The sequence below is a fragment of the Oncorhynchus kisutch genome, linkage group LG19, assembly GCF_002021735.2.
Source record: "Oncorhynchus kisutch isolate 150728-3 linkage group LG19, Okis_V2, whole genome shotgun sequence".
Classification (NCBI taxonomy): domain Eukaryota; kingdom Metazoa; phylum Chordata; class Actinopteri; order Salmoniformes; family Salmonidae; genus Oncorhynchus; species Oncorhynchus kisutch.
The window spans coordinates 38940837-38966961 of NC_034192.2; the positions used below are offsets into that span (position 1 = coordinate 38940837).

Sequence of the window (26125 nt, forward strand, 5' to 3'; positions counted from 1 at the left end):
CTCTGCAGTGGAGACAGGTCCTTTGTGTGTCTGCTCGCTGCAGTGGAGACAGGTCCTTTGTGTGTCTGCTCGCTGCAGTGGAGACAGGTCCTTTGTGTGTCTGCTCGCTGCAGTGGAGACAGGTCCTTTGTGTGTCTGCTCACTGCAGTGAGAGAGGTTCCTTATGTGTCTGCTCACTGCAGTGGAGACAGGTCCTTGTGTGTCTGCCCGCTGCAGTGGAGAAAGGTCCTTTGTGTGTCTGCTCGCTGCAGTGGAGACAGGTCCTTGTGTGTCTGCTCGCTGCAGTGGAGACAGGTCCTTTGTGTGTTTGCTCTGCAGTGGAGACAGGTCCTTTGTTTGTCTGCTCGCTACAGTGGAGACAGGTCCTTTGTGTGTCTCCTCACTGCAGTGAGACAGGTTCTTTATGTGTCTGCCCGCTGCAGTGGAGACAGGTCCTTGTGTGTCTGCTCGCTGCAGTGGAGCCAGGTCCTTTGTGTGTCTGCTCGCTGCAGTGGAGACAGGTCCTTTGTGTGTCTGCTCGCTGCAGTGGAGACAGGTCCTTGTGTGTCTGCTCGCTGCAGTGGAGACAGGTCCTTTGTGTGTCTGCTCGCTGCAGTGGAGACAGGTCCTTTGTGTGTCTGCTCGCTGCAGTGGAGACAGGTCCTTTGTGTGTCTGCTCGCTGCAGTGGAGACAGGTCCTTTGTGTGTCTGCTCGCTGCAGTGGAGACAGGTCCTTTGTGTGTCTGCTCGCTGCAGTGGAGACAGGTCCTTTGTGTGTCTGCTCGCTGCAGTGGAGACAGGTCCTTGTGTGTCTGACTGCTGCAGTGGAGAAAGGTCCTTTGTGTGTCTGCTCGCTGCAGTGGAGACAGGTCATTGTGTGTCTGCTCGCTGCAGTGGAGACAGGTCCTTTGTGTGTTTGCTCAGCAGTGGAGACAGGTCCTTTATGTGTCTGCTCGCTGCAGTGAGACAGGTCCTTTGTGTGTCTGCTCGCTGCAGTGGAGACAGGTCCTTTGTGTGTCTGCTCGCTGCAGTGGAGACAGGTCCTTTGTGTGTCTGCTCACTGCAGTGAGAGAGGTTCCTTATGTGTCTGCTCACTGCAGTGGAGACAGGTCCTTGTGTGTCTGCCCGCTGCAGTGGAGAAAGGTCCTTTGTGTGTCTGCTCGCTGCAGTGGAGACAGGTCCTTGTGTGTCTGCTCGCTGCAGTGGAGACAGGTCCTTTGTGTGTTTGCTCTGCAGTGGAGACAGGTCCTTTGTTTGTCTGCTTGCTACAGTGGAGACAGGTCCTTTGTGTGTCTCCTCACTGCAGTGAGACAGGTTCTTTATGTGTCTGCCCGCTGCAGTGGAGACAGGTCCTTGTGTGTCTGCTCGCTGCATTGGAGACAGATCCTTTGTGTGTTTGCTCTGCAGTGGAGACAGGTCCTTTGTGTGTCTGCAGTGGAGACAGGTTATTTCTGTGTCTGCAGTGGAGGCAGGTCCTTTGTGTGTTTTCTCTGCAGTGGAGACAGGTCCTTTGTGTGTCTGACCTGCAGTGGAGACAGGTCATTTGTGTGTCTGACCTGCAGTGGAGACAGGTCATTTGTGTGTCTGCTCTCCAGTGGAGACAGGTCCTTTGTGTGTCTGATCTGCAGTGGAGACAGGTCTTTTGTTTTTCTACTCTATAGTGGAGACAGGTCCTTTGTGTGTCTGCACGCTGCAGTAGAGACAGGTCCTTTGTGTGTTTTCTCTGCATTGGAGACAGGTCCTTTGTGTGTCTGATCTGCAGTGGAGACAGGTCTTTTGTGTGTCTGCTCTACAGTGGAGACAGGTCCTTTGTGTGTCTACTCCACAGTGGAGACAGGTTCTTTGTGTATTTGCTCTGCAGTGGAGACAGGTCATGTGTATGTCTGATCTACAGTGGAGATAGGTCCTCTGTGTGCTTGCTCTGCAGTGGAGACAGGTCTTTTGTGTGTCTGATCTTGAACATTTAATGTAGCACAGACATGGAACAGGACAGGAACAGCATTTGAACCGGGTAATACAAAGGCATACGACAATCAATGCTGAAGCGGGGAACAGAGCTGAGGAATAGACAGATATAGGGAAGGAATTAACACAGGAGATTGAGTCCAGGTGAGTGCAATGAATCGCTGATGGGCGTGATGAGGGAAGCAGGTGTGCGTAATGATGGTGACAGGAATGCGTAATGCAGGGCAGCCCGGCGCACTCGAGCACCAGGGAGGGAGAGCGGGAGCAGGCGTGACAGTACCCGTGCCACCCGGCGTCCCACCTGGACTAGCCTGACGGGCCTGCCGAGGCATAGGCGCTGGACCAGCCGGCTGGGGCGTAGAAACCCGACGAACCAGCAGACGCGTAGGAGACTGGCGTACCGGCTGAGGCACGGGAGCCTGACAATCCAGTCGAGGCGTGGGAGCCTGACGAAATAAGACAGGTGATTGAGTCCAGGTGAGTGCAATGAATCGCTGATGCGCGAGACAAGGGAAGCCGGTGCGCGTAATGATGGTGGCAGGAGTGCGTAATGCAGGGCAGCCCGGCGCCCTCGAGCGCCAGGAAGGGAGAGCAGGAGCAGGCGTGACAGATCTACAGTGGAGACAGGTCCTTTGTGTGTCTGCTCTGCAGTGGAGACAGGTTCTATGTGTGTCTGCTCACTGCAGTAGAGAGGTCCTTTCTCATTCACTTCAATTTGATACTTTGGATTGTAATACCTCAAAGAAATTTTCTAAATAAATATTTTTTTATCTAAAAAAGAGTGAAACTAGCAGTACTCATTGCTATCATTCTTTATCTTTTTAATTGCCTATTTTCTATGCTAATTCGTAAAATCAAGACCACCATGCTTGATGTTTTTTTTTTTATTTAACTAGGAAAGTCCGTTAAGAAGTGGGTTAACTGCCTTGTTCAGGGGTAGAACGACAGATTTTTACCTTGTCAGCTCGGGCATTTGATCTTGCAACCTTTCGGTTTCTAGTCCAACGCTTTAACCACTAGGCTACCTGCCACTCCGCAAGTATGTACGGTATGTAAAGTTTGTAAACTGATACCATACATACTTAATGGCTTAATATTCTTAGAAATTAAGTTAAGCCATTAGCTTGTTGAAGGTCTAAAGCTTGGCATATGAATTGGTGCTTTGTTTATGAGACTTAAATTCCCAGTCCAGAAATGTCAATAAGGTTTGACCATGATTGTCTAGAATGACTAACAAAGTGAAAGACCTCACTGACCTGTAGTATGTTGCTGGGGAGACTCCCCGCGTTCTCCTGAACGTTCACAGAGTAGGGAGAGAGCTCGTACACCGGCGGGCAATCGTTCACATCCAACAGCACAATGTTGACTGTGGCGCGGTCCACCCTCGAGCTGCTTCCGCGGTCGGCAGCCTGGACCACCAACGAATAAGACATCCGCACCTCTCGGTCCAGCTGCTTGGCCACCGAGATCCATCCGGTGACCGAGTCAATCCTGAAATCAGATTTGATGTTACCCCCAGCGATGGAGAAACGGATCTGCCCGTTGGTTCCCTCATCAGCGTCGCTGGCAAACACCTGGATGACATCGGAGCCCGTCAGCGTGTCCTCCTCAATCTCGATGTCGTAGATGTTCTGCGAGAAACTGGGTGTATTATCGTTGACGTCCAGCACCAGCATCGTGACATCCATGGCTGAAGACAGCGGCGGCTCGCCCTTATCCTTGGCCACCAAAGTCAATGTATAATTGGACATCTCCTCCCGGTCCAGTTCGCCCACCAGCCTCACATCTCCATCGATAGTTCCTATGCTGAACTTGTTCCCAAAGGGGCTTTTCAGGGAGTACTCCACGTAGCTGTTGGGCCCACTGTCTGCATCAATGGCCTGGGCCGTGAAGACCACCGTGTCCACTGGAGTATTCTCCTGGATATAGGTCCTCTTCTGGGAGGTGAAGGTTGGTGGGCAGTCGTTGACGTCCAACAGGATGATGGACACCTGGGCCGTGCTGGTGTAGCGAGTCATGGGGGCGAGGGCCAGGTCATGGACAATGACCACCAGGTTGTAGAAGGACTGGGCCTCCCGGTCCAAGGCCTTTCTTGTCTGGAGTACCCCACCTTTGGTAATGTCAAACTGGCTCTGAGGATCTCCCGATGCGATGGAGTAGAGTAGCTGGGCATTCGGACCTGGAAGACAAGCCATAGCAATAGATTTGGAGTTGGTTACCTTGCGTTAGTTGCTTGTACTAGAAAATGTGAAGCTCTGAAGAAGCTTTGTGTGCTTGCTTCAGCTGTTTGTTATGGTAGGGGGTAGTTAGAGTATAATGGATCTTTCTGTTTCAAGTCGAGAAGTATTCATCTGGAAGGGGTAGGATTAGATTACCTTAAAATATCCCAGAGAACATGTCATGTGATATACTGCACTGTACCTTAAACACATCAAGCGTAGATAATTTGGACTGATGCCAGGTTGTTTAGATATGACTGTTAGATACTGTATGTCTGAATTATAATGTTATATTCACTATCAACATGCATTTCCACATATTGCCTTAATGTCTTCACAAAGACAACTGTCTCAGCAGCCTTCCACTTTCTTCCTCCAAATGGAGGATGCCTTTATGCAGGGTAATCAATCCTTTTCAAAAGAGAAATCGCACAGCAACTTAAAATCACCTCCTTTACTGATTCTACAATTTGGGGATTTCCCTCACAATCGAAACATTAATTTCAATGAAATAACTAACTGTAGAAACCGGGCAAATGCAAACTATTAGACCTTGAAATCTAGCTTAATCCTTGTTCCTCACCTGGAGCCGGGGGAAAAAGAGCTTAAATTTTGCGTCTGTAATTCAAGTCATGGGGGTATTCATGTGGAAAGCGGCCCAGCACCTTCCCACACTCCAGACGTTATTACTGAACACAGGTAACCCCTTATCAAAAAGGCCAAGTTTACTTCTATCCTTAGGTTACAACCACGTCTACAGGGGTCAAGGGTTGAGGAACTTCTGTGAGTGCTACCAATAATGATTAGTGTTGAGGGACGGGGGGACACTGAGAGAACATTGAGATAACAGATCATTGAGAGAACGTTGAGATCACACAGAGAGAACGTTGTGAGAACGTCAAGATCACAGAGAGAGAGAACAGTGACTGACTATCGACAGTGAGGGTCAATGAGAGCAAGTGGACAGTGGAGGAGAAGAGGCTTGACGTTGGGAGACACAAGACAGGCTTCTGCCCCAGGAATGTGGGTCACAGTAACAGCATTAGGCCTGGTATGGTCAGAGCGGTAATTGCAGTCAGAAAGGGATGGCAGAGCTGTTATAACAGCATGAAGCAGTCTAAGGTAACCACCTGAAATTGATAAGTACCTCAAGACTAGTGGACCGTATTTCACAACATGATCCCAATGTGACAGGAATGACAAATGGAAAATAAATATATGACTTAATATTATGTTTAGCTAACTGCCTTCACTACATGATCATTACAGGTGTTATGTCATAGAACAATAGTTATGGGCCATGCTATATTGACCAGGTTCACCTGCATTTTTCATGAACCATCCGTTTACGTCATTGGTGTGGCAGATTATTCTATTATGGAAATCAGCAACTGACAGAAGGGACATACATACCGTCATCTGCATCACTGGCCCCTACAGTGATGATACTGGAGCCAGGGGGGAGGCTCTCGGTGACCGAAGTGCTGTAGGAGGTGGCATTGAAGATGGGAGGGTTGTCGTTGACGTCCAGGACATTGAAGTAAACCCTGACTGAACTGGCCTGACCACCGCCGTCCTGGGCCCTCCCGGTCAGGATGTAGTACTGCTGGGATTCATAGTCCAGGGGCCGCGTGATGTTGAAGACCCCCGTGACGGGGTTGAGCAGGAAGGTCTCGTCTTCGTCGTCCTCCTCCAGGGAGTACGTGATCTCGCCGTTCATCCCCGAGTCCGAGTCACTAGCCAGGATGGCCGCCACAATGGAGCCTGACAAGTCAAGAAGCAGACAGTCAGACAGAGGGTTTTTGGATTGTTGGATTGGGTTTCCTTCACGTCTGCCTACCAACTCATTCAACTGCCATAGAAAAAAATACAACACATTTCATATTTCCAAGTACCACAGTTTAATGAACAGATTCAATGTCCCAGTAACACTTTATTTTAATGGTTTGTAATAAACCATTTATAAGGAATATATAAATTGTCTGTTCACCATTTATTAATAATTACTCCCAAAATTAATAAACCATTTACTAATCATTATTAAAGTATTTTTGCAGTCCCTAATCTAAAGTGATTGCCATTTATAATGTAGAAATACTTTAAATGTTTTGAGTGACTAGTGTAATTTCTCACAAAAAGATGGGTATGCCATTGGTAGACATTCCTGCAGTACCTGATAATAGAACAAGCACACAACAAAGGATGTTTAACGAACTATATATACATATGTGAATATCTAACATTTACAAATATGGGAATAATGATTCATAAACAGTGAAAAAAATGTATTGTAAATGCCTTATAAATGGTTTATTATGGACCCTTAAAATAAAGTGTTACAATCTTTGTTGACTTCGCTAACGAGCAAAACGTCTGCATTAAAAGCCTTTAAGATATAGATAGACTACATTCACGTGGAATGGCATAAACTTTAGCAGAAATTAATTTGGAACTTTCACACTGAGTAAGCATGAAAGAACCTGGCAGTTACAAGCAACGCCATGTGACAGTAAGCCTTTTACCTGAAGTCATATCCTCGGGAATGTCGAAGGAGTACGTTCCACGGGAGAATTTAGGCGTGTGATCGTTGACGTCACTGACAGTGATGTTCAGCCTCATATCTGAGGATTGCTTTCCATCATCAGCTCGGACCAGCAGGGAGTACTTGGAGCGACGTTCCCGGTCCAGTCTCTTGGTGGCGATCAGGTCCCCTGATTCTGGGTCGATCCGGAAACTGTCATCGGCACCGCTGATAATGGTGTAGGTCACCAGTGCATTAGGACCCTGAAGAAATACAAATGGCTATAATTGGTTATTTCTAATGGCAGAAAGATTCAGTATCGATTTTTTATTATGAGGCTTTATTTAATAACCTCTATAGGATCGGTGGGTCCCCCGCGGAACGGTTGAGCTAACGTAGGGTAATGTGATTAACATGAGGTTGTAAGTAACAAGAACATTTCCCAGGACATAGACATATCTGAAATTGGCAGAAAGCTTACAATCTTGTTATTTTAACTACATTGTGCAATTTAAAGTAGTTATTACAGTGAAAGAATATCATGCTATTGTTTGAGGAGTTGTGAACTTGAAAATCTATTAATAAACCAATTAGGCACATTTGGGCAGTATTGATGCAAAATTTTCAACAGAAATGCAATGGTTCATTGGATCAGTCTAAAACCTTGCACATACACTGCTGTCATCTAGTGGCCAAAATCTAAATTGCGCCTGTGCTGGAATAATTCTCTTGCATTTCAAAGATGATGGTACAAAAGTTTTATTTTTAAGCATTATTTTTCTTTGTATTATCTTTACCACATCTAATGTGTTATATTTTCCTACGTTAATTTAACATTTCCATTTCCACAAACTGTTTCACTTTGAAAGTGTTTCCTTTCAAATGGTATCAAGAATATGCATATCATTGCTTCAGGTCCTGAGCTACAGGCAGTTTTAGGCGAAAATTGAAAAAAAGGGGTGGATCCTTTTACACGAGACAGTGATGTTTAACATAGGTTAAGGATTATGGTTAGGCAAAGTCCTGAAGGGGGAGAGAGGGACATCATACTACTCTCTTTGTGAGAGTGAAATTCATGTTCACAACCACCCACTGCGTGCGTTCACACTTTTATCAAATACCTTATTCTAGGGCTAATAGATTAGACATTATTATATTAGAAATCTCAATGAGTGAAATATATCGCAAATGCATCACTTAGCAAGCTCCCCTCAGAATAGAATGGTCATGTGGGTGAAAAGAAAAAGTCACAGGAGCTGAATGGCAGTATTCTCTTGGGCCTTTCTCTTGGTCTTTGAACTCTGGGGCTATAGAGTTCCTCTATAAATGCAACTAATAGATCCCATGATACCTTGGACAAGTACAACCCAGTACACATGTGAAAGCCATAGTGGTCCTTTGCATTTTGAGTAGAGGACTGGACGTGGTATGACAACTGAATAACAGTGGCGACAGATTTTAACATTTATGTTTGTGCTGAGCACAATACCAGAGCAGATGACTCTCTCCTGATGTCTGATGCTAAGTGAGGGAAAAAGGTAAACTTCAAAAGCTACTACTTTTCAACAGAGGAATTATGTTTTGACTTGTCAAAAGCTAAAAACATCTTTCATTTCAGGGTGATTTCAAGGGTACTTTTGATCTTGACAAGATACAATAAAATGGAGTTGATGCATTTAGTAAGTAGTAATAGTTTATTGCAAGTTTATCAAGGACAAAAACCTCATCATTGTGAGTTACCCCCATTGCAATTCCAGAGAGCTCATTCTCCTTCCCAGACCTACAGAGTGGTATTTTTTTTGTGAGAGGTCAGATTGAGGCTGTGTTCATCTAACAGGCCCTTGTCATCAATTTGAATGCTGGATCTGGGATTCCCATCAGCCACCTGGGCTGCAAACTGGAACCAGACACCCTTCGTCTGCTAATTAATTCTCTGATAGGATTCAAAATGAGAGAGGAGGAAAGGGAAAAAGAGGGGGATGGGAGGGGAGAGGAGTAGGGGGTTAAAAAAGAGGTGGAGGAGTGAGGAAAGAGGGGGAGTGGAGGGGAGAGGAAGGAGTAGGGGGTTAAAAAATAGGTGGAGGAGTGAGGAAAGGGGGGGAGTGGAGGGGAGAGGAAGGAGTAGGGGGTTAAAAAAGAGGTGGAGGAGTGGGGGAAGAGGGTGAGTGGAGGGGAGAGAGTAGGGGGTTAAAACAGAGGTGGAGGAGTGGGGGAAGAGGGTGAGTGGAGGGGAGAGAGTAGGGGGTTAAAACAGAGGTGGAGGAGTGGGGGAAGAGGGTGAGTGGAGGGGAGAGAGTAGGGGGTTAAAACAGAGGTGGAGGAGTGGGGGAAGAGGGTGAGTGGAGGGGAGAGAGTAGGGGGTTAAAACAGAGGTGGAGGAGTGGGGGAAGAGGGTGAGTGGAGGGGAGAGAGTAGGGGGTTAAAACAGAGGTGGAGGAGTGGGGGAAGAGGGTGAGTGGAGGGGAGAGAGTAGGGGGATTAAAAGGAGAGAGGAGGAAAGGAGTAGCGGGTCCATCGTCTCCCGCTGACACCGACCATTCCCCTGACCTCCCCTTGTAAAAAGACTGACTAGTTTACAGCCGTCCCAAGGCACAGAGGGAAGAAAGAGGGGGGTGGGGGGCAACCAATTAAAGAGCAGGATTCCCGGGCCAGACTTGGGCATAAGGAAACTAATTTAGCAGATGAGTTGCAGCAGCGCGGGGTGAGGAGAGAGACTCCTAGAGCTGTCGAGAAACGGCCTAGTCCTGAAACAAGACTAGTCCGTGTGAGCCAATCACAAGACAGGTGTTAAAAGTCCAATCACAGCAACGTGTTGAGAGGTGATGTGTACTAATGCTTCTATTTACAATCCATCAATCTAAACTGATACAGTCATTTAAGAACTAGATTTGTAGGTGATGCACAGTACCAAAAGAAGGAACTTTCAAAGTTATGCTCCCCCTAGGACTGTTGATTTAGTAAATGGCTGTGTATTTACATGTGAGGTAAATACACAGTCATTTACTAGGCTTTAGTAACTGTCTTGTAGGAACTAGCTTCAGTCACGCTCATTTGCATTTTCAGCAGTCTTTTTGGCTGTTACGTTGTTATTTTGCTTCTTTAGCACCCAGTGTTCTAGATACTTTTCTTAGTTAGGCTTGCTATTGGTACCTGCATATTTTCCACTCTGTGTCAGAATGCTAATAAAACGAGAATGTTCTCTCCAAAAATACAAAAAGTGCAGCTTTTTTTCGATACTTTCAAATAATCAGGTGAGAACCATTTTCTCCAAAAGAGGCCTTCATAACAGGAGAGAGCAAAGCTTTATTATTTTTCTTTTCCAAACTGAATGCAACCGTTCCCTTCGTTTCGGGAGTAGCGAAAAACGGATGCATAGAAACAGCATTTTAATATGCTCACACATGACTCCCATATGTAGCACTGTTAAATTGGATGGGATTCAGCCAGTTTGCTGGCCAACAGCTTGCCACGCCTGGTTACGGCTCCGTGGATCACATGGGGATTTCTGAATAGGGCCTGAATGCATTCCATACGCTTAGTGCCAGCGCAACTTGCGCTTCCTGCGTTAGGATGTGGGCAGAAATTAGCCAACTTTATCTGGAGTTCAGTTTAATGATCATATCTGAGTGCAACTACTTTGTCCGAGGCTGCGTCCCAATACTCTAAACAAGAGCCTTTTCCAACTATAATTTCCTTCATGACCCATAATAGGTCAAATTACTGGATAGGTTTCATCATATTGCTTTCCCCTTTCAGGTACTTTTGGATCAGTGGTCATGAAGGAGAGGAGGCAAGGGAAGGCAGCTATTTGATACTACTGGAACACAGCTCAAGTCTTTCTTCCCTTTGATTTTGACTAAAAAGTGATAAAGAAAATAACGGAAACCGTCCAAGTCCATTTCATTTAAAATCCTTCAAGATCAGAGCTCCGAGTTCAAGTTCACTTGAGTCCAAGAGAAGTTACTCAAATGTCCTTAAAACGCCCTATTAGTCAAAATATTGACCTGACTCCAGGATTTACAGTCAAAGTTCTATTCCCGAATACAATGACCATTCCAGAAATGGACTGTGATTTTTCTCACATTCTAACTGGTGAGGTTGGTGAGGTAACAGCTGTGTAATAAAAATGTGTGGCCTCATAAGTTAACGTTAAGTATGAGTGCATATTCTCTCACACACTAATCCCTCCTCACAATGGCCCCAGTTCTTTCCATTCAGATCCCCTGTCTCATTGGCAGGGCCAAGGAACCGCAGGCCTTGGAGATACTGGGAGGACCTGATTTTCGCTCAGTGCTGGATTTTATGTCCACATCCTGCCTAAGCTGCGAAAGATGGAGCCTTTTTCTAATCAAGGGTGAAGTCAGTGATGTAATGTGAACTACAGAGGCCCGCGGAGGGACAATCTGCCCGGCGCAAGGAGTCAATTGTTAGCTGCTCTCCTCAGGGCTCGGTGACACCTGTGGTCCCTAGCCATCTCATGTAACACGTGATCGTGTGTGTCTGTGTGTGTGAGCAAGAAAAAGTGCTGTAATTTCTCCAACTACAAGTTGTGGTCACTGGTGTACCAGACAACCTCAAGGAGTAAGGGTGCACGAGCACTGGAGGCCCATGCGCCCATCATCGATTGTCAATTTTTTTCCGCTTCATAAATAATTTTGACAGTAATTCATTCATAAACCTTTTTCATTTCCATATGTACTAGGATTCTAGTGTTTGTTTCTTGGGCTTCAGGAATGTGACTGATCAAACTGCATTACACCAGTGGCTGTGGTCAGATACTTGGTAAAATAATTGCAGAACGCATCAATTGGACGGAATTGTTATTTCATTTTTGGGATATTGGAAACTACGTTTCTACCTGCAGCCACTTTAAGAAATCCCTTAACAGAGGCTCACATCTGCTCCTTTCCAGATTTTCTTTTCCAAGTTCCTATATGCAGATAATAGCAATGTAGTATATTTAGGAGGTTGAGCGCTTTACATTTAAGTGCGGCACCAGATCTAGTCAAGATGTACATAAAAAAAACATTGATTTTGATGGTAACACAGAGATAACGACGGTATGCCTTGTACATTTACTTCTTGTAATGGCTGCCTTTTGGCTGATCCTTCCCTCTAGCATGGGGGACGGGGACGGGGGAGTTATCTGCCAGAGTTCCATTCAAATAGGCAGAAGACAGAATTTAGAAAAGGCCAATCCTGGGAGACTTTACCTCATCTGCGTCTGTGGCTGTTAGCTGCATTATCTTGAAGCCATCACTGATGTTCTCTTCGATGGTCACGTCAAGAAGATCGTTCGGGAAAACAGGTGGGTTGTCGTTGACGTCCTGGAGCGTAATTTCCACCTGGAGAGAAAGAAAAACACCACCATTTCCATGAAAACAGTGCCAAACTATGCCTGCTATAGCCGTTAGGTTCACTGCGAAACGTCCTGCTCGCATTTCTGACAGATATGCGCCCAGCAGGGACAAGTGATCATTCTTCCACTCTTCATAAAACTGCAGAGGGCTGAGGAGAGGAGAGTTACTGAAATGTCAAGTGTTTCATATTCACATTCTGAATAGTCTTATTTTGATGTCAAGTGTAGAGATCAATGGTAGTTTGATGCCAAATGTAGAGTGTAGTTATCAATGCATTAGACTGGGACAGTTCCATCGAGAGGGAGCTGCTTCATGGTTTTACACACACGTCTACACAGTGTACAGACAGTATTCAACTACTGCCTGGAGATACACACTTCTTATTAGTGTTTTACACAACCCAAAACCATTCTGTGGTATCTTTAGCATAATGAAAGAGAGAGGTGAAGGGAGAGAGAGGGAGAGAAAGATAGAGATATTATGGTGTCAAATTGTGTCGAGCCCATAAATATTACATTTCCACTCATACTCCACAATCCAATCTCATCGCCTAACCCAAATATGCATTTCAATGCCAGTAAACAGTGTTCACGTTGAATCATAACAGACATTTCCGTTTGCATTCTTTGTTTATTGCTTCTATAAATATGGAAAAGTCGGGTTTGAATTCTCCAGTGTTGCCAAATCCATTAATGTTGACAGTGATTATGGTAATTATTTGCCTCTATGCAGTCTTATTCAGTCCTACAGTTGAATCTGCCACTGTGCGGGTTGATGTGCGTTGCTGAGGCGCAATAGGCCCCAAAAACAATATATATACCTTTTGGATCATGTGTATATTGATATTGTGCTGCTAGATATTACTGCTCTGTTGGAGCTAGAAACGTAAGGATTGAGATATTACTGCACTTTTGGAGCTAGAAACATAATCCTTTACATATTACTGCACTGCTGGAGCAAGAAACATCGGGCTGTCCCAACAAAAAATTTTCTTGGTTGACCGAGAGTCGTGGGTTCTTTCGACGAATCGATGGGTCAAAATTTTTAAACATGTATTTTTCCATATATAGACTATATGTAGGTTACTCAGTTTGTCTGATGCTTTAAGCATTGCGATTAAAAATTAAGACACAAATTACTAAAGAGGGAGCCAGAGATCAATATAGTCTCGCCAGAAGAAAAAACCCTCCTCCTCCCGCTGCCTCCTGCTGCTGGCCTTCACAGATTCTGACACTAAACTCCTGAAGTTGCCAGTAATAGGCTACACCAGCAGTCGACAACCTTTTCGATTTGGAGTGCCAAGTTATCATACCATTTCTACTGATTTGCGTGCCAGTTATGATTTTCATATGCATATTTTCATGGAACAGCTTCATTTAATTTATGTCTTCATATCTCAAAATAATTTAGAATAGTCTTCATATGTGACCCAATTCAGGAAACTAGGCGTATGTCGCAAATCACGACTTCACAGGATATTTTTTATGAAAATGCTTTTTTTTGGGCAGAAATGCCTTCTCGAACATGTGAACTTTCATGTGCCTTAATATCAAAGGTGTATGTCATCTGTAAATACAAATAGTTAAATTATTAAATTGTGAGCCTAGTTGGTTTAGCCAAAGAAAAAGTCAGCAACCTTCCCGCTAGCCATGATTGGCTGAGATAATGATTGGGCTGGACATGCCGAGAGATGAGTTTGGATTGGTCTGCGGTGTTGCATCTTGTGTCTATAAAATGAGCTGCTCGTAATGCGTAAATAATCCTTTCTACTGCAGTTTTCTTGAAAGATATGTTAGCCATGGACAACTACAAATATGTTGCTACTGCTCTCAATAACATTGCTTCCCTGAATTTACAAGGCGCTATCGACCAAGGTCAGTGGGAATAAGTTGTGATGGACTACTTTCTGGATGACGAACATGCCATGCAATGCTGACTCATTTTATAACGAATCAGTGGAATCAGTGGAACACAACGGGCCAAACAAGCTGTGCAAACTAAACAGAAACAACACAGGATGTCTTATAAAAGGGGTGGCAGTCTGCCGTGAAGCTTTCATCCATGTATCCCAAGTTATAGATTGCTGTTAGCTAGCTAACTTTAGCTGAGGTTAGGTGGCTGGCTTGCTAGCTAACATTAACTTATGTGAATGAAGCGTGTGTAACGTTAGCGATGTTTTCTCAGAATTCCATTTCGCATTGCTAGATATAGCCTAATGTTAGCTGGCTAACATTGAACTTATTGGTAACTTTAGCTAGCTATGACAATTGGTTTGTATTGCTAGTTAAAGCTTGTTATCAGCTAGTCAGCTGATGTTAGATGGCTGGCTAGCTACAGTAGCTAACACTACCTGAATGAACTGTGTGTAGTGATGTTATCTCTGCCATTTCGCATCTATTGTATAATAAATCTGAAATGTTTGTGTGGAATTTGTCTTTCAGCATTAATCAGTAGAAAACGCCTGACTAATCCACCAGTCATACAGTCATCAAAAAGAGAGCTGGCCCAAGCAAGAAAAGGCAGCAGCGCAGTCATCAACTACATGCACCATTTCTTCACCAACTACGGAGTTGGGAAAACGTGTGGACCTGAAATGTGATAACTTCAGTGGCCAAAACAAGAACAGGTTTGTGCTCTGGTATTGTGCCTGGTGGAACATGTGCAAGCTACACCACAATCTGGACTTTCACTTCCTGATCACAGGCCACACCAAGTTTGCCACTGACTTGTGCTTCAACCTCATCAAGCCGCGCTTCAGACAGACCAGAGTGAACACTTTGTCTGAGATTGCTGGTGTTGTGAAGGACAGCACTGTGACAGGGGTCAATAACCCAGAGCTGGTTGGACTGGAGGATGGTATGGTGCTGGTGGAAAGCTATGGCTGGCAACAACACCTGACTCCGTACTTCAGGCCGCTGGCACAGAACAAGCAGTACCAGCACTTCAGGTAAAAAATTATTATTTGTATGAGGTTATTCTTATCTAAACCTGGGAGTTGAATTGATGTGGTGCAGGGTTGTAATGTCTTCAGATTTTTTTGTTATTCCCTGTTTTACAGCTTTGATGCTCTGGAGCCTGGTGCTGTCTCCAAGGAGCGTTCAGACTGTCGGGACCAGGTTTCAGCTGCTGCGCAATGCTGACATCCTTCCTTCCATAGATGGTCTGCCAGTAAAAGCTCCACCTGGACTGGACACAGCTAGACAACATCTTTTTGACAATATCAGGGAGATTTGTCGACAAAGAGGCTATGGACATCACATGCCCTGCACCAAAGTCAAGGGCAGGACAGAAAAAGGCTCTCCGAATATAGATTCCTTAGTTCATGCGTGATTTGGACGGTCCAGTCATATGTTGCTGCAATTGTTTTGTGTTATCCTGCTGCTCAGCCACTTTACCCCTGATTACATGTACAGTTGAAGTCGGACGTTTACAAACACTTAGGTTGGAGTTATTAAAACTCGTTTTTCAACCACTCCACAAATTTTGTATTAACAAACTATAGTCTTGGCAAGTCGGTTAGGACATGTACTCATTTTTCCAAAAAATTTTTACAAACAGATTATTTCACTTCTAATTCACTGTATCACAATTCCAGTGGGTCAGAAGTTTACAAACAAAATTCCAGAAAATGATGTCATGGCTTTAGAAGCTTCTGATAGGCTAATTGACATCATTTGAGACAATTTGAAGTGTACCTGTGGATATATTTCAAGGCCTCAGTGCCTCTTTGTTTGACATCATGGGAAAATCAAAAGAAATAAGCCAAGACCTCAGAAAAAAAATGCAGACCTCCACATGTCTGGTTCATCCTTGGGAGCAATTTCCAAATGCCTGAATGTACCACATTCATCTGTACAAACAATAGTACGCAAGTATGAACACCATGGGACCACACAGCCATCCTTCCACTCAGGAAGGAGACGCGTTCTGTCTCCTAGAGATGAACGTACTGTGGTGCAAAAAGTGCAAATCAATCACAGAACAACAGCAAAGGACCTTGTGAAGATGCTGGAGGAAACGGGTACAAAAGTATCTATATCCACAGTAAAACGAGTCCTATATCGACATAACCTGAAAGGCCGCTCAGCAAAGAAGAAGCCACTGCTCCAAAACCGCCATAAAAAAGACAGACTACGGTATGCAACTGCATATGGGGACAAAGATTGTACTTTTTGGAGAAATGTCCTCTGGTCTGATGAAACAAAAATAGAACTGTTTGGCCATAATGACCATTGTTATGTTTGGAGGAAAAAGGGGGAGCCTTGCCAGCCGAAGAACACCATCCCAACCCGTGAAGAACAGGGGTGGCAGCATCATGTTGTGGGGGTGCTTTGCTGCAGGAGGGACTGGTGCACTTCACAAAATAGATGGCTTCATGAGGCAGGAAAATTATGTGAAAATATTGAAGCAACATCTCAAGACATCAGTCAGTTAAAGCTTGGTCGCAAATGGGTCTTCCAAATGGACAATGACCCCAAGCATACTTCCAAAGTTGTGGCAAAATGGCAACAAAGTCAAGGTATTGAAGTGGTCATCACAAAGCCCTGACCTCAATCCTATAGGACATTTGTGGGCAGAACTCAAAAAGCTTGGGCGAGCAAGGAGGCCTACAAACCTGACTCAGTTACACCAGCTCTGTCAGGAGGAATGGGCCAAAATTCACCCAACTTATTGTGGGAAGCTTGTGGAAGTCTACCCGAAATATTTGACGCAGCAATTTAAAGGCAATGCTACCAAAAACTTCTGACCCACTGGGAATGTGATGAAAGAAATAAAAGGTGAAATAAATCACTCTCTACTATTATTCTGACATTTCACATTCTTAAAATAAAGTGGTGATCCTAACTGACCTAAGACAGAGAATTTTTACTAGGATTAAATTTCAGGAATTGTGAAAAACTGAGTTGAAATGTAGTTGGCTAAGGTGTATGTAAACTTCCGACTTCAACTGTAGATGTGTACCTCACCAGTATATAAAGTATGCTAATGTGCTGGTGTGAAGGCATTTGGGCAGTGGTGTAAAGTACTTAAGTAAAAATACTTTAAAGTACTACTTAAGTTGTTTTATGTGGTATCTGTACATTACTTTACTAAATATATGTTTGGCAACTTTTACTTCACCTACATTCGTGAAGAAAATAATGTACTTTTTACTCCATACGTTTTCCTTGACACCCAAAAGTACTTGTTACATTTTGACATGAAAATTGTCCAATTCAAACACTTCTCAAGACAACTTCCCTGGTCATCCCTACTGCCTCTGATCTGGCAGACTCACTAAATACAAATGCTTCATTTGTAAATCATGTCTGAGTGTTGGAGTGTGACCATGGCTATCTGTCAATAAAAATAATACAATTGTGCCATCTGGTTTGCTAAATATAAGGAAGTTGAAATGGTTTATATTTTTACTTTTGATACCTAAGTACATTGTGCCCCTGGCTATCCATCAAATTATTATACTTTTTTTTATATACAATTTTAAATACAGTTTAATATAAGGAATTTGACATTATTTATACTTTTACTCAAGTATGACAATGTAGTACTTTTTCTACCACTGGATGTGGCTGGGGGTTATAGCATTTCTTTCACATGACCCATCAATTTAGACAATTGTATCTGGGTAAGCATCATCTAATATCTAATATTTATCAAATATTTTTATCTGGACACTTCTGTTTACCTGGAATGTTTCCTTATTGTAGGCTACTACCACTTTCAGTCTTCAGCACATGACCTCATGTGAATCCTTAAAGAGATGGGTGGGGCTGGCTTAAGAGGGTGTGAACAATGCTGAATGGGTGTAGACAAAGTAGAGCTCTCTAGTAGGTACCAAAACATTCAAAGGCCCTTTTCTCAAAAGTGAGTTTACGAATGTATCAACTTTCAAAGCATAATTACTTTCCCATTGTTTCCTCAAATGTGGTGTATGATATACCATTTTGTAGCTATGAGTCTCTACTTTGATCCAGTGTAAAAAACAGAAATTCAAATTTTGCTACATAAGAATGAATCCAGGTGGTGAGTCACATATTTCAAAATCAATGTCATGTGGTTAATCAAAATTATATCTAAATGAAAATGATACAAATCTAAAAGTAACTTCTATTGCCTTTGCCAATACGTAAAAAATAGCCTACATAAAGCCAACAAATAAAAACATTGCAGCGCGCAGGTAAAAAATATGATACAAATAAATATCCTATAAATCATATTGGCTCTGCATGGCCAGTCTGCAAGGAACTTGAAACATTGTATCAACTATTAACTTGGGTCAGGCCTGAAGCTTGTGCTAGCAAACTTGCAACATTGTATAAAATATGCTGGGTCCTCAAGAGTTTCCTGTACCAGTGAGCTCCGGAACAGACAGACACAGCTGTAGGCTATTTGCACAAGGGATAAGAAGTAATCAGGCAGGCCTTTTTTTTATGACATTTCCACCGGATCAGAGCATGACATTTTTTCCTCTTTCATGCTGAGTAGTTATCGAAAGGGAGAGAGCTGGAAAGATTTTTCAAATAGACTACATTGATGAACTATTATCATTATCAAAGGATATAAAAACAGACTTTGTTTATTTGTTTTTAGAGGCAAAGAAAACATTCCTTTGAGAATATCCACAGTGACGGTGAGTTAAGATAACCATCAATAGCATCAGATCCCCAAATAGACACATTTCTAAGCCTACATTCGTGCAAAGGCCAGGTAGGCCTAGTTCTCTGCGTAATCAGGTGCATGTCCTTATTCAAGATTAACAGGAGCGCTTCAAACAAAAGACAATGAATAAATTGAAAATGGAATGAAATAAACCAAAAGTTATTCCTCACAAGTGTAGCCCAGGTTGTGCGCTCTGTCCATTCCTAAACTAAAAACGGTAAGACTGTAATAATTAATATATTGAATGCATTAACAGAAATGATTGTCACCAAACAAACATGGGTTTGGAATGGTGGGCCATTCCTGTGGCCTCCGCAATGGATTAGTCGACTCAGACAGGCATGAGTCAAACAGGTGTCTCGTGTGCCACACATATATATATATTTGACACTGGTTGCCAAAACAGCCTATCGACCAAACAATCGTCCAGTCGACTAAATAGGGCCAGCCCTAGTACGCGACCAACTTTGCATCACGTCCACCAACCGAAGTTTCCCCCACAGGCATTTACTATGCAGACAATTGGCTTCAAGGCCGCAGGACCACCAAGAGGGGGGAGATACAGGAGTCTATTCATGCCTGCCATTGACAGGAAAAACAGACCTCACGTGCTCCTGCAAATCCACTCTAAAACAAGCCGCATGCAGGATCTACGAGTAAATGCCACCATCCAGACCCTTTTCAAGAGCTGCAGCCCATTACAGATGACCCAGTTTGAAAAGCTTTAAGACGCCTGGACAGAGAAGGGCTTAACATATTGAATTGAGATCCTTCTCATTGATGACTTGAGCACTATCATTGCTTTGCTATAACAATTTTTATTCACACATTCCAAAGCCAGATGAAAATTGGATTTGTAAGTCTGAATGTTTACTAACGCTGTCCAAAACCAAGAGCAGTCTTGAAAAGACTATGATTACAACGTGTCTCCACGCTCACCGCTTATTAATCTGATTCTGAATCAGAGTTTTTGGACTGTTCAGTGGTCTCTGTCTGGGATGAGGATGTGGTGGATCTGACCTCGGGTTCAGATAATTGGAGAACAAGACTTAACGTGGGGCCTCGCCGGCCTTCATGGCTGGGGCGCCATTTACACGGTAAAAACAAGACGGGAGACGACATCACTTGCAGAGCCGAGGGACTCGGCAAAGTCAACAAACAATGCATATTTATCTTCCAACCATGTCCTCTTGACGTGTAAAAAATGCAAGGTCCAGTTCAGAGGAGTGAACTAATTAGAGAAGATGTGCGGTTATGAGAAATAATTATAGTTTACATTGCCCAAGATCCCCTGGGTGAGAGATATCAAAAAGACGCTTTGGTGAAAAATTAATCAGAAGAAGATGAAGCGAGGTCTGGAGGGAGGAAGGAGTTGTTTCGTTCCCCTGCTCAAACCTGTCACTCAAGCCCAGACGCCCCGGTGTGATACAGGTGAAACACATAGTTTACAGGGGAAAATATTGTGTTTCAGGCCACTACTATTTCGAGTTGCAGCTGCTAACTGGCTGCTATTCTCCATTATTTATGCCTGCCATGAATGATTCACAGGCCGAGCCACTCCTGAATGCTGTCGATTATGATACCTTAAGTGGCCAAGGACAATTTGCCAGGGTCTACGCCCGTCTAAGCCTGCAACTTGGACAGAGGATTTCTTGTTCACACAGTCTAGTCGGTCAAATCGATAAATCAAGGGCACATATTTCTTAACACAGTGAGGTGGATTCCTATTCTTCTAGATGATTCATAAAATCCTCCATGTACCATTCCATTCAACCTTCTGGCCAAACATTCTAGCCCTTAGCCAATTATGAGAGAAGAATTGCACACACTTCATCCATTGAGCTATTAGGAACCTTGCGGGATTTAAACACTTCATAAGCTCAATTTGCAGTCTCAACAAACCATATCTTCAAGCAAAAAAAGGCTGAGACTTCAGACACTGAACGGTTTCACTCCCTCTCACTAACAGTAACAAAATGTACTGAAACAGCCACTCCATCCTGGTGCGCTTGAGCCGTGTGGTGCACGGTGAGGAGAAACACAGGACCTGGTTTCCATGGTATAGGCATCGCCTGCATCCCTGAGAGCACACTACATTTCCCTTCTAATCATCCCCATATTGTAAAAGGTGGAACCACTGGGAGTGATTCACACACACTTTCCCCCCATCATACCTGCAGCCGTGCCAAGATGACTGCACAGAGATGGGGTGACGGGGGGGGGGGGGGGGAAGGGGGGAAGGGGTCATGGAGGAAAGACATTACCCCCTATAGTCAGTACACATATTTTGTGAGTTAGTGAGTCAGTCAGTTTTCTACCAGTGGAGGGGGCCGCTAATGAATTAACTAAATGCTGGTCTGCATTAAAGATGAGTAATAAGCTACACATCAGTTACTCCTACTCATTACTGTGATGGCAAAGACTCCACCTGAAAAGAGTAAAAGAAACATCAGCAAGGTAACGTCTCTCTTTTCTAACACTATAACTTCTGATGCAACATGTTGGAAAGCCAAGTCTGGTTCAATTGATCATGAAAACTGACAGGGGAAAGGGGTGCGTCTCGTGTGGAGAATTATCATTTCAAAATGATTACAGGTCTCATTAGACATTGTTGACGGCTTGAGGTGAAAGTTCTTGGAAGTATCGACTTCCAGCACATCATTTTTGGGCCTTTTGAAAATTAAATAATTCCATTCTACATAACCAAAACATGATTTTGTAGCAGTAGTGTACTTGGAACTAATGTGCCGAAAACCTGGATCACCAGGGCTATTTCACTGTAACACTTCATCATAGCACAAGGCCAAAATCATGAGCAGTTAAAAGACATTACTCAGACGTTGGCTTTGAATAAAATAAAGGATACAAAGAATGTTTGTATCGCCAGAAAATGAACTCGATATTAAAACCTTTAAAACGTGTTGATTCTATAAAAATAAAAAATAAAATTTAAACGTTGGCGGAGGCCGACTGCACTATTTGTTTTCAGTGAAATTACGTTCATCTGCTGTTATGTTTGGCCAATAATTCAACAGGGCCTTGAGGTAGCTGGAGTATGGACAGAGAGCATGTTGGGAAAGAAAGGAAATGGAGCCATCACTGGAGCATCTCACATTCACTTCTGACTTCCAAGCACTAAGGAATGGATGCAATCCGTAGCGACGAAGATCACCGTTTTAGCGTGGTTAAAATGTAAAGGTCATTTTCAATTCACTGTGAATGCAGGTAATATTTTGGCGCTATGGACTGAATCCACCTTCTTACTACCCATTACTAAGGTCAGCCAAGACACTTATAAAAAATAAACATCTTGTATCATAGCGCCTCTCCTCTTTCAAGAGATCTAATTGAACTGTACTGTAAGAATATTAATATGTATATAGGAATAGTGTGTAAATAGTATTTTTGTTGTCTCTTGGTATCTTCCTAATGTAACTGCATGTATTATTTTCAAAGTAATGTAATTTTAAATGTAATGCAATAACTCTAATTTATTTTATTTTTTTCAATTGAATGTAATATGTTATGTTGTTCTTGTCTATAACTATTCTGTACTTTGTCAGGTATTTGTACGTTTTATGTGGACCCCAGGAAGAGTAGCTGCTGCATATGCAGTAGCTAATGGGGATCCTAATAACTAAACTTGAATGAATAAAGATGGTCATTTCATACAATGAACACACCTTCCATGGCAACCCTATGCATTAGTGACATCATACCCTTCCATGAGATTCAGTAGTATTTAAGAGGCACTGTATTGTTTGAAGGGTTCTGTCATCTTCCTGATTCTGGGAATGGATGGCCGACCCTCTAGAAAACCCCAGGCCCGGTGTCTGTGTTTGCATTGCTTAATCTGAAAAGCGTATGTCATGAACCATGCACGTCTGATGAATGCCCTGCTATAGCTCAGAGAATGTAAAGGCGGACTGGGGTGATATAACGGCACATTCAACATTATTTATTTCCTGTGGCTCCTGAGACTTGCAGACAAAGACCATCTTTATTTCACTTTATCTTCACTCTCTCTCCCCATCTCTCTCTCTCTCTCCCTCTGTCCTTTACTCATTTCACTGTTTAGATATAACGTCAGCGATTTTTTTGGGCCCCAGATTTATGGCCATGGCGGCTTAGGAACCGGCGAGTTCCGAGGGTCAAGCACAACTCCAAGTGCCATTCCAGGCTTGGTTTTTAAGAGCAAAAGGAAACATAAGCATATAATAAAGGTGACGGCTCAGGTATAAATTATCTTATCCTCCTGCTTTTTACACATACGCAATCACGACTGGCTTGATTTGTCAAACAAAAGCCCCCGCCACGATCAATCTTCCTGACCGCAGCCGGCGGCGTGTGCTCCAGAGATGGGAATTGGACTGTGCCAGGACTGGGAATGTACACGGGGAAAAGCTAGACAAAGCTGGAACGCCGCCAGACCCCAACACACAGTGCTGGGGAGAAGTCAGAATACGGTCCTATCCCCCGAGCTTCCAAATCTTCTCCAGCCGGAAAAAAAATCCACGGAGAGAGAAAACTAAACAAAACAAGAGTGCCTGCAAACGATCACAAAGCACCTCGTTCTTATGTAACCAACGAGTGGTGGAGAGACAATGCCGGACAAGTGGCTTTAATAAAGAGGATCACCGTCCTCTCAGAGGAGCACTTCAGCAACTGTTAAAAGATAGTTTGTCTACAGTCGGCCCTCCAAACCCCCTGCAGCCTCTGCCAAGCAAGGTTCCCTCAATGTGTTTAGGAGGTATATATAATCCTAAACTAATAACCCATAGTCTTTTTGGACCAGAGTATTGTTTCATAGAGTTTCTGGGCTCGTTGTTGAGTACTCCCCACATAAAGACTTGAAACAAATCATGACGAATTGTCGTTTTTAATGGTCCAAGGTCTTGCATTATCCAGAATGTGAATGCAGCACTGCTATTTTTCTCCATAAACAGTCATATTTCTTCTATATTGTTGGTACCAGGGAGAGTTTAGTGGAAAGTTGAATTAGTAGTTGAACTATATCAGAGCTAACGAAACAGACGAGAGACAAAGTTTACCCCTTTACCCCTTTACTACAAAGCTATCCTCAAAACCACCATAGCCTAAAAACGACATATCCCAACGATAAAAGGTTAGAGAAATTTAAGAACATCAAAACAAGCGCACCTTATTTCTCACCAAGAGAGAACGATAAGGTAAAAAACTAAAACAGGATTTGCAAAAATTCTGCTTTGAAGTTTACAAAAAAACATTTTTATCAGTCTTCCTTGGGCTTCAGACAAAATGGAAATGGACTGCTATGGGAGAACATCTCCATCTCCATCTTGGAGCTACGAGCCCTGCGTGAGCCTATGGCCTCAGAACTACAGTTTATTCACTATCACCATCCACTATCGCATTCAAACCACATTGAGCATGCAGGAAAGAAATAGGGGGAATAAAACACTATGCTAATTGCTCATAAAAAAATATTGGCAAAAATTCAACTCAACCATTTCAACCAACTCAACCATTTCCTACCACTGCCTGCTGTTAACCCTTGAAAACTGATGAAGAAAAAATGACAGAGTACAGTACAAATGTCTTTCCCATTGCCAACTGATAGTGATTCAGAGTCATCATAAATACTGGAAGATAATACTGAGTGCCCCTGCATGCAGTTTCAAGTTCAACCCAGGGGATTTCAACAAGACAACTACTAAATCTAAGGGATACAGATACAAGGCATGTCTCTTTCAAGCCAAAGTCAGTCTCCAAGACTTCTGGAAGGAGAAGGCTTTAAAGACTATTCCGGCATCCATTTAATAGTTGCTGTCCGCAAGTGATTGATGCATAAGATTTTCAGAAGCAGGGAGCAGAAAAGGCACTGGCGATATGCTCGTCTGGAGTTGGCCAAACTATGCATGGAAGACAGTCAAATCTGCAGAGGCTGCTCATTTATTTTCAGTGATGTATGTCACGTTAAACTATTATGGAAGCTAAGAAATTGTCATTAAAAAGTGAGGGCCCTGATGTGGCTTCGAGGGCATCAGGGGAGGCAAGAGCTGACCACATGCCTGACCACATGACCTCTCCTCAGTCCACTAACAGAACATGATTGGGAAGGTGAAAAATGAGGAGGGATTGGGTGGGAGGAAGGAGGAAGGAGGAAGGAGGAGGGAGGAGGGATTGGGGTTGGAGGAAGGAGGAGGGATTGGGGTTGGAGGAAGGATACTGAAATCTTGTGTGCATTTTATTCTACAAGGGTGAATGGAGGGTAGTGTGTGTGTGCGTGTACCCTCCGGCTCGTGCGTGACTGTGTGTGTGTGTGTGTGTGTGTGTGTGTGTGTGTGTGTGTGTGTGTGTGTGTGTGTGTGTGTGTGTGTGTGTGTGTGTGTGTGTGTGTGTGTGTGTGTGGAGTGATTAAATCTAAAACAGGACAAACTCTGTGTGAGAACAGCTCTGGGCACCCCCTGCAGCCACTGTTCATGTGAAAACCCCTGAAAACAGTAACAATGGGAAGAGTGAACAGAGAAAGACAGCGAGAGGGAGGAGTGAGGGGAAAAAGAGAGAGGGAGAGAGAGAGAGAAAGAGAGCCCAGCGGCCGGTACCTAATCAGGAATGGTTGTGCATGCCGGCGACTCTCCAAGCTCCCTGACTGTTTAACAGCCTTCGAGGGAACTCGGAAGGAGCAGACATGCTCTGGCCAACAGTCGCTCCAGGATCGCTGCAAGAACACAAACATGCAAATCGCAAACCACAATCACACTTGTATGTGTTTACTAGTCACTAACAGGTTGCCGAGTTAACTTTTTTTCAGTCCCAGACAACAAATTATGATGATAATGTAGAAAAAGTTGTTGAAATGTAGTTCCGAGAGACTTGCTGCTAGCTTTTTGGTAAAGAAATTGAAGTACACAGCGTTCATCTGTGACAGTATTATCATACACTACACTAGTATTATACAGAAGTAACAAGACTAGGATGGTTATTCATTTGAGTTGAAAGAATTAGCCTAGCATATGTGCAATGACGTTTTAGATTTTATTAAGGGACCTTAGTCTACTACTGCAACTACTACTGAAGAGCTAGCGTGAGTTAAACACTGCTTCAATCATACAATTACATTTGTTAATTCCTGATCCAAAGAATAACCCATTTTTTTTCTCCTAACCCATACATCTGCGTCGGTCATTTAGGAACCTGACAGGAACCGTTTGGCAAGATGGCCTGATCCGAAGACATTTTGAGGGGCAACAAAAAAAACATTCAAGAGAAATGTTGATGCATTAAACATGAGACAATTTTTTTGTTGTTGTTGAAAGAGTTCTGCCAAAGAACTTGACAATAAGGGACAGTTTCCCCCCTACAGAGGCCATTCGTAGCAACAGACTGGTGCTGGAGCTAGCCTCTCCTCTCCACTGAGCAGCCTGCTTTTCAACCACCCT

General features: G+C 43.6%; 1 protein-coding gene across 1 annotated transcript in view; it reads right to left on the reverse strand.

The window, feature by feature from the left end:
• fat4 (FAT atypical cadherin 4) overlaps window positions 1-26125 on the reverse strand; it is a 104527-nt gene that overhangs the window by 31904 nt on the left and 46498 nt on the right. Inside the window, exons 2-5 of the mRNA XM_020509301.2 lie at window positions 11898-12029; window positions 6686-6947; window positions 5577-5927; window positions 3201-4123 (exon numbers count right to left, since the gene is read on the reverse strand). Of these exons, the coding sequence (XP_020364890.1) occupies window positions 3201-4123; window positions 5577-5927; window positions 6686-6947; window positions 11898-12029 (1668 nt within the window). The remainder of the gene's footprint in view (window positions 1-3200; window positions 4124-5576; window positions 5928-6685; window positions 6948-11897; window positions 12030-26125) is intronic.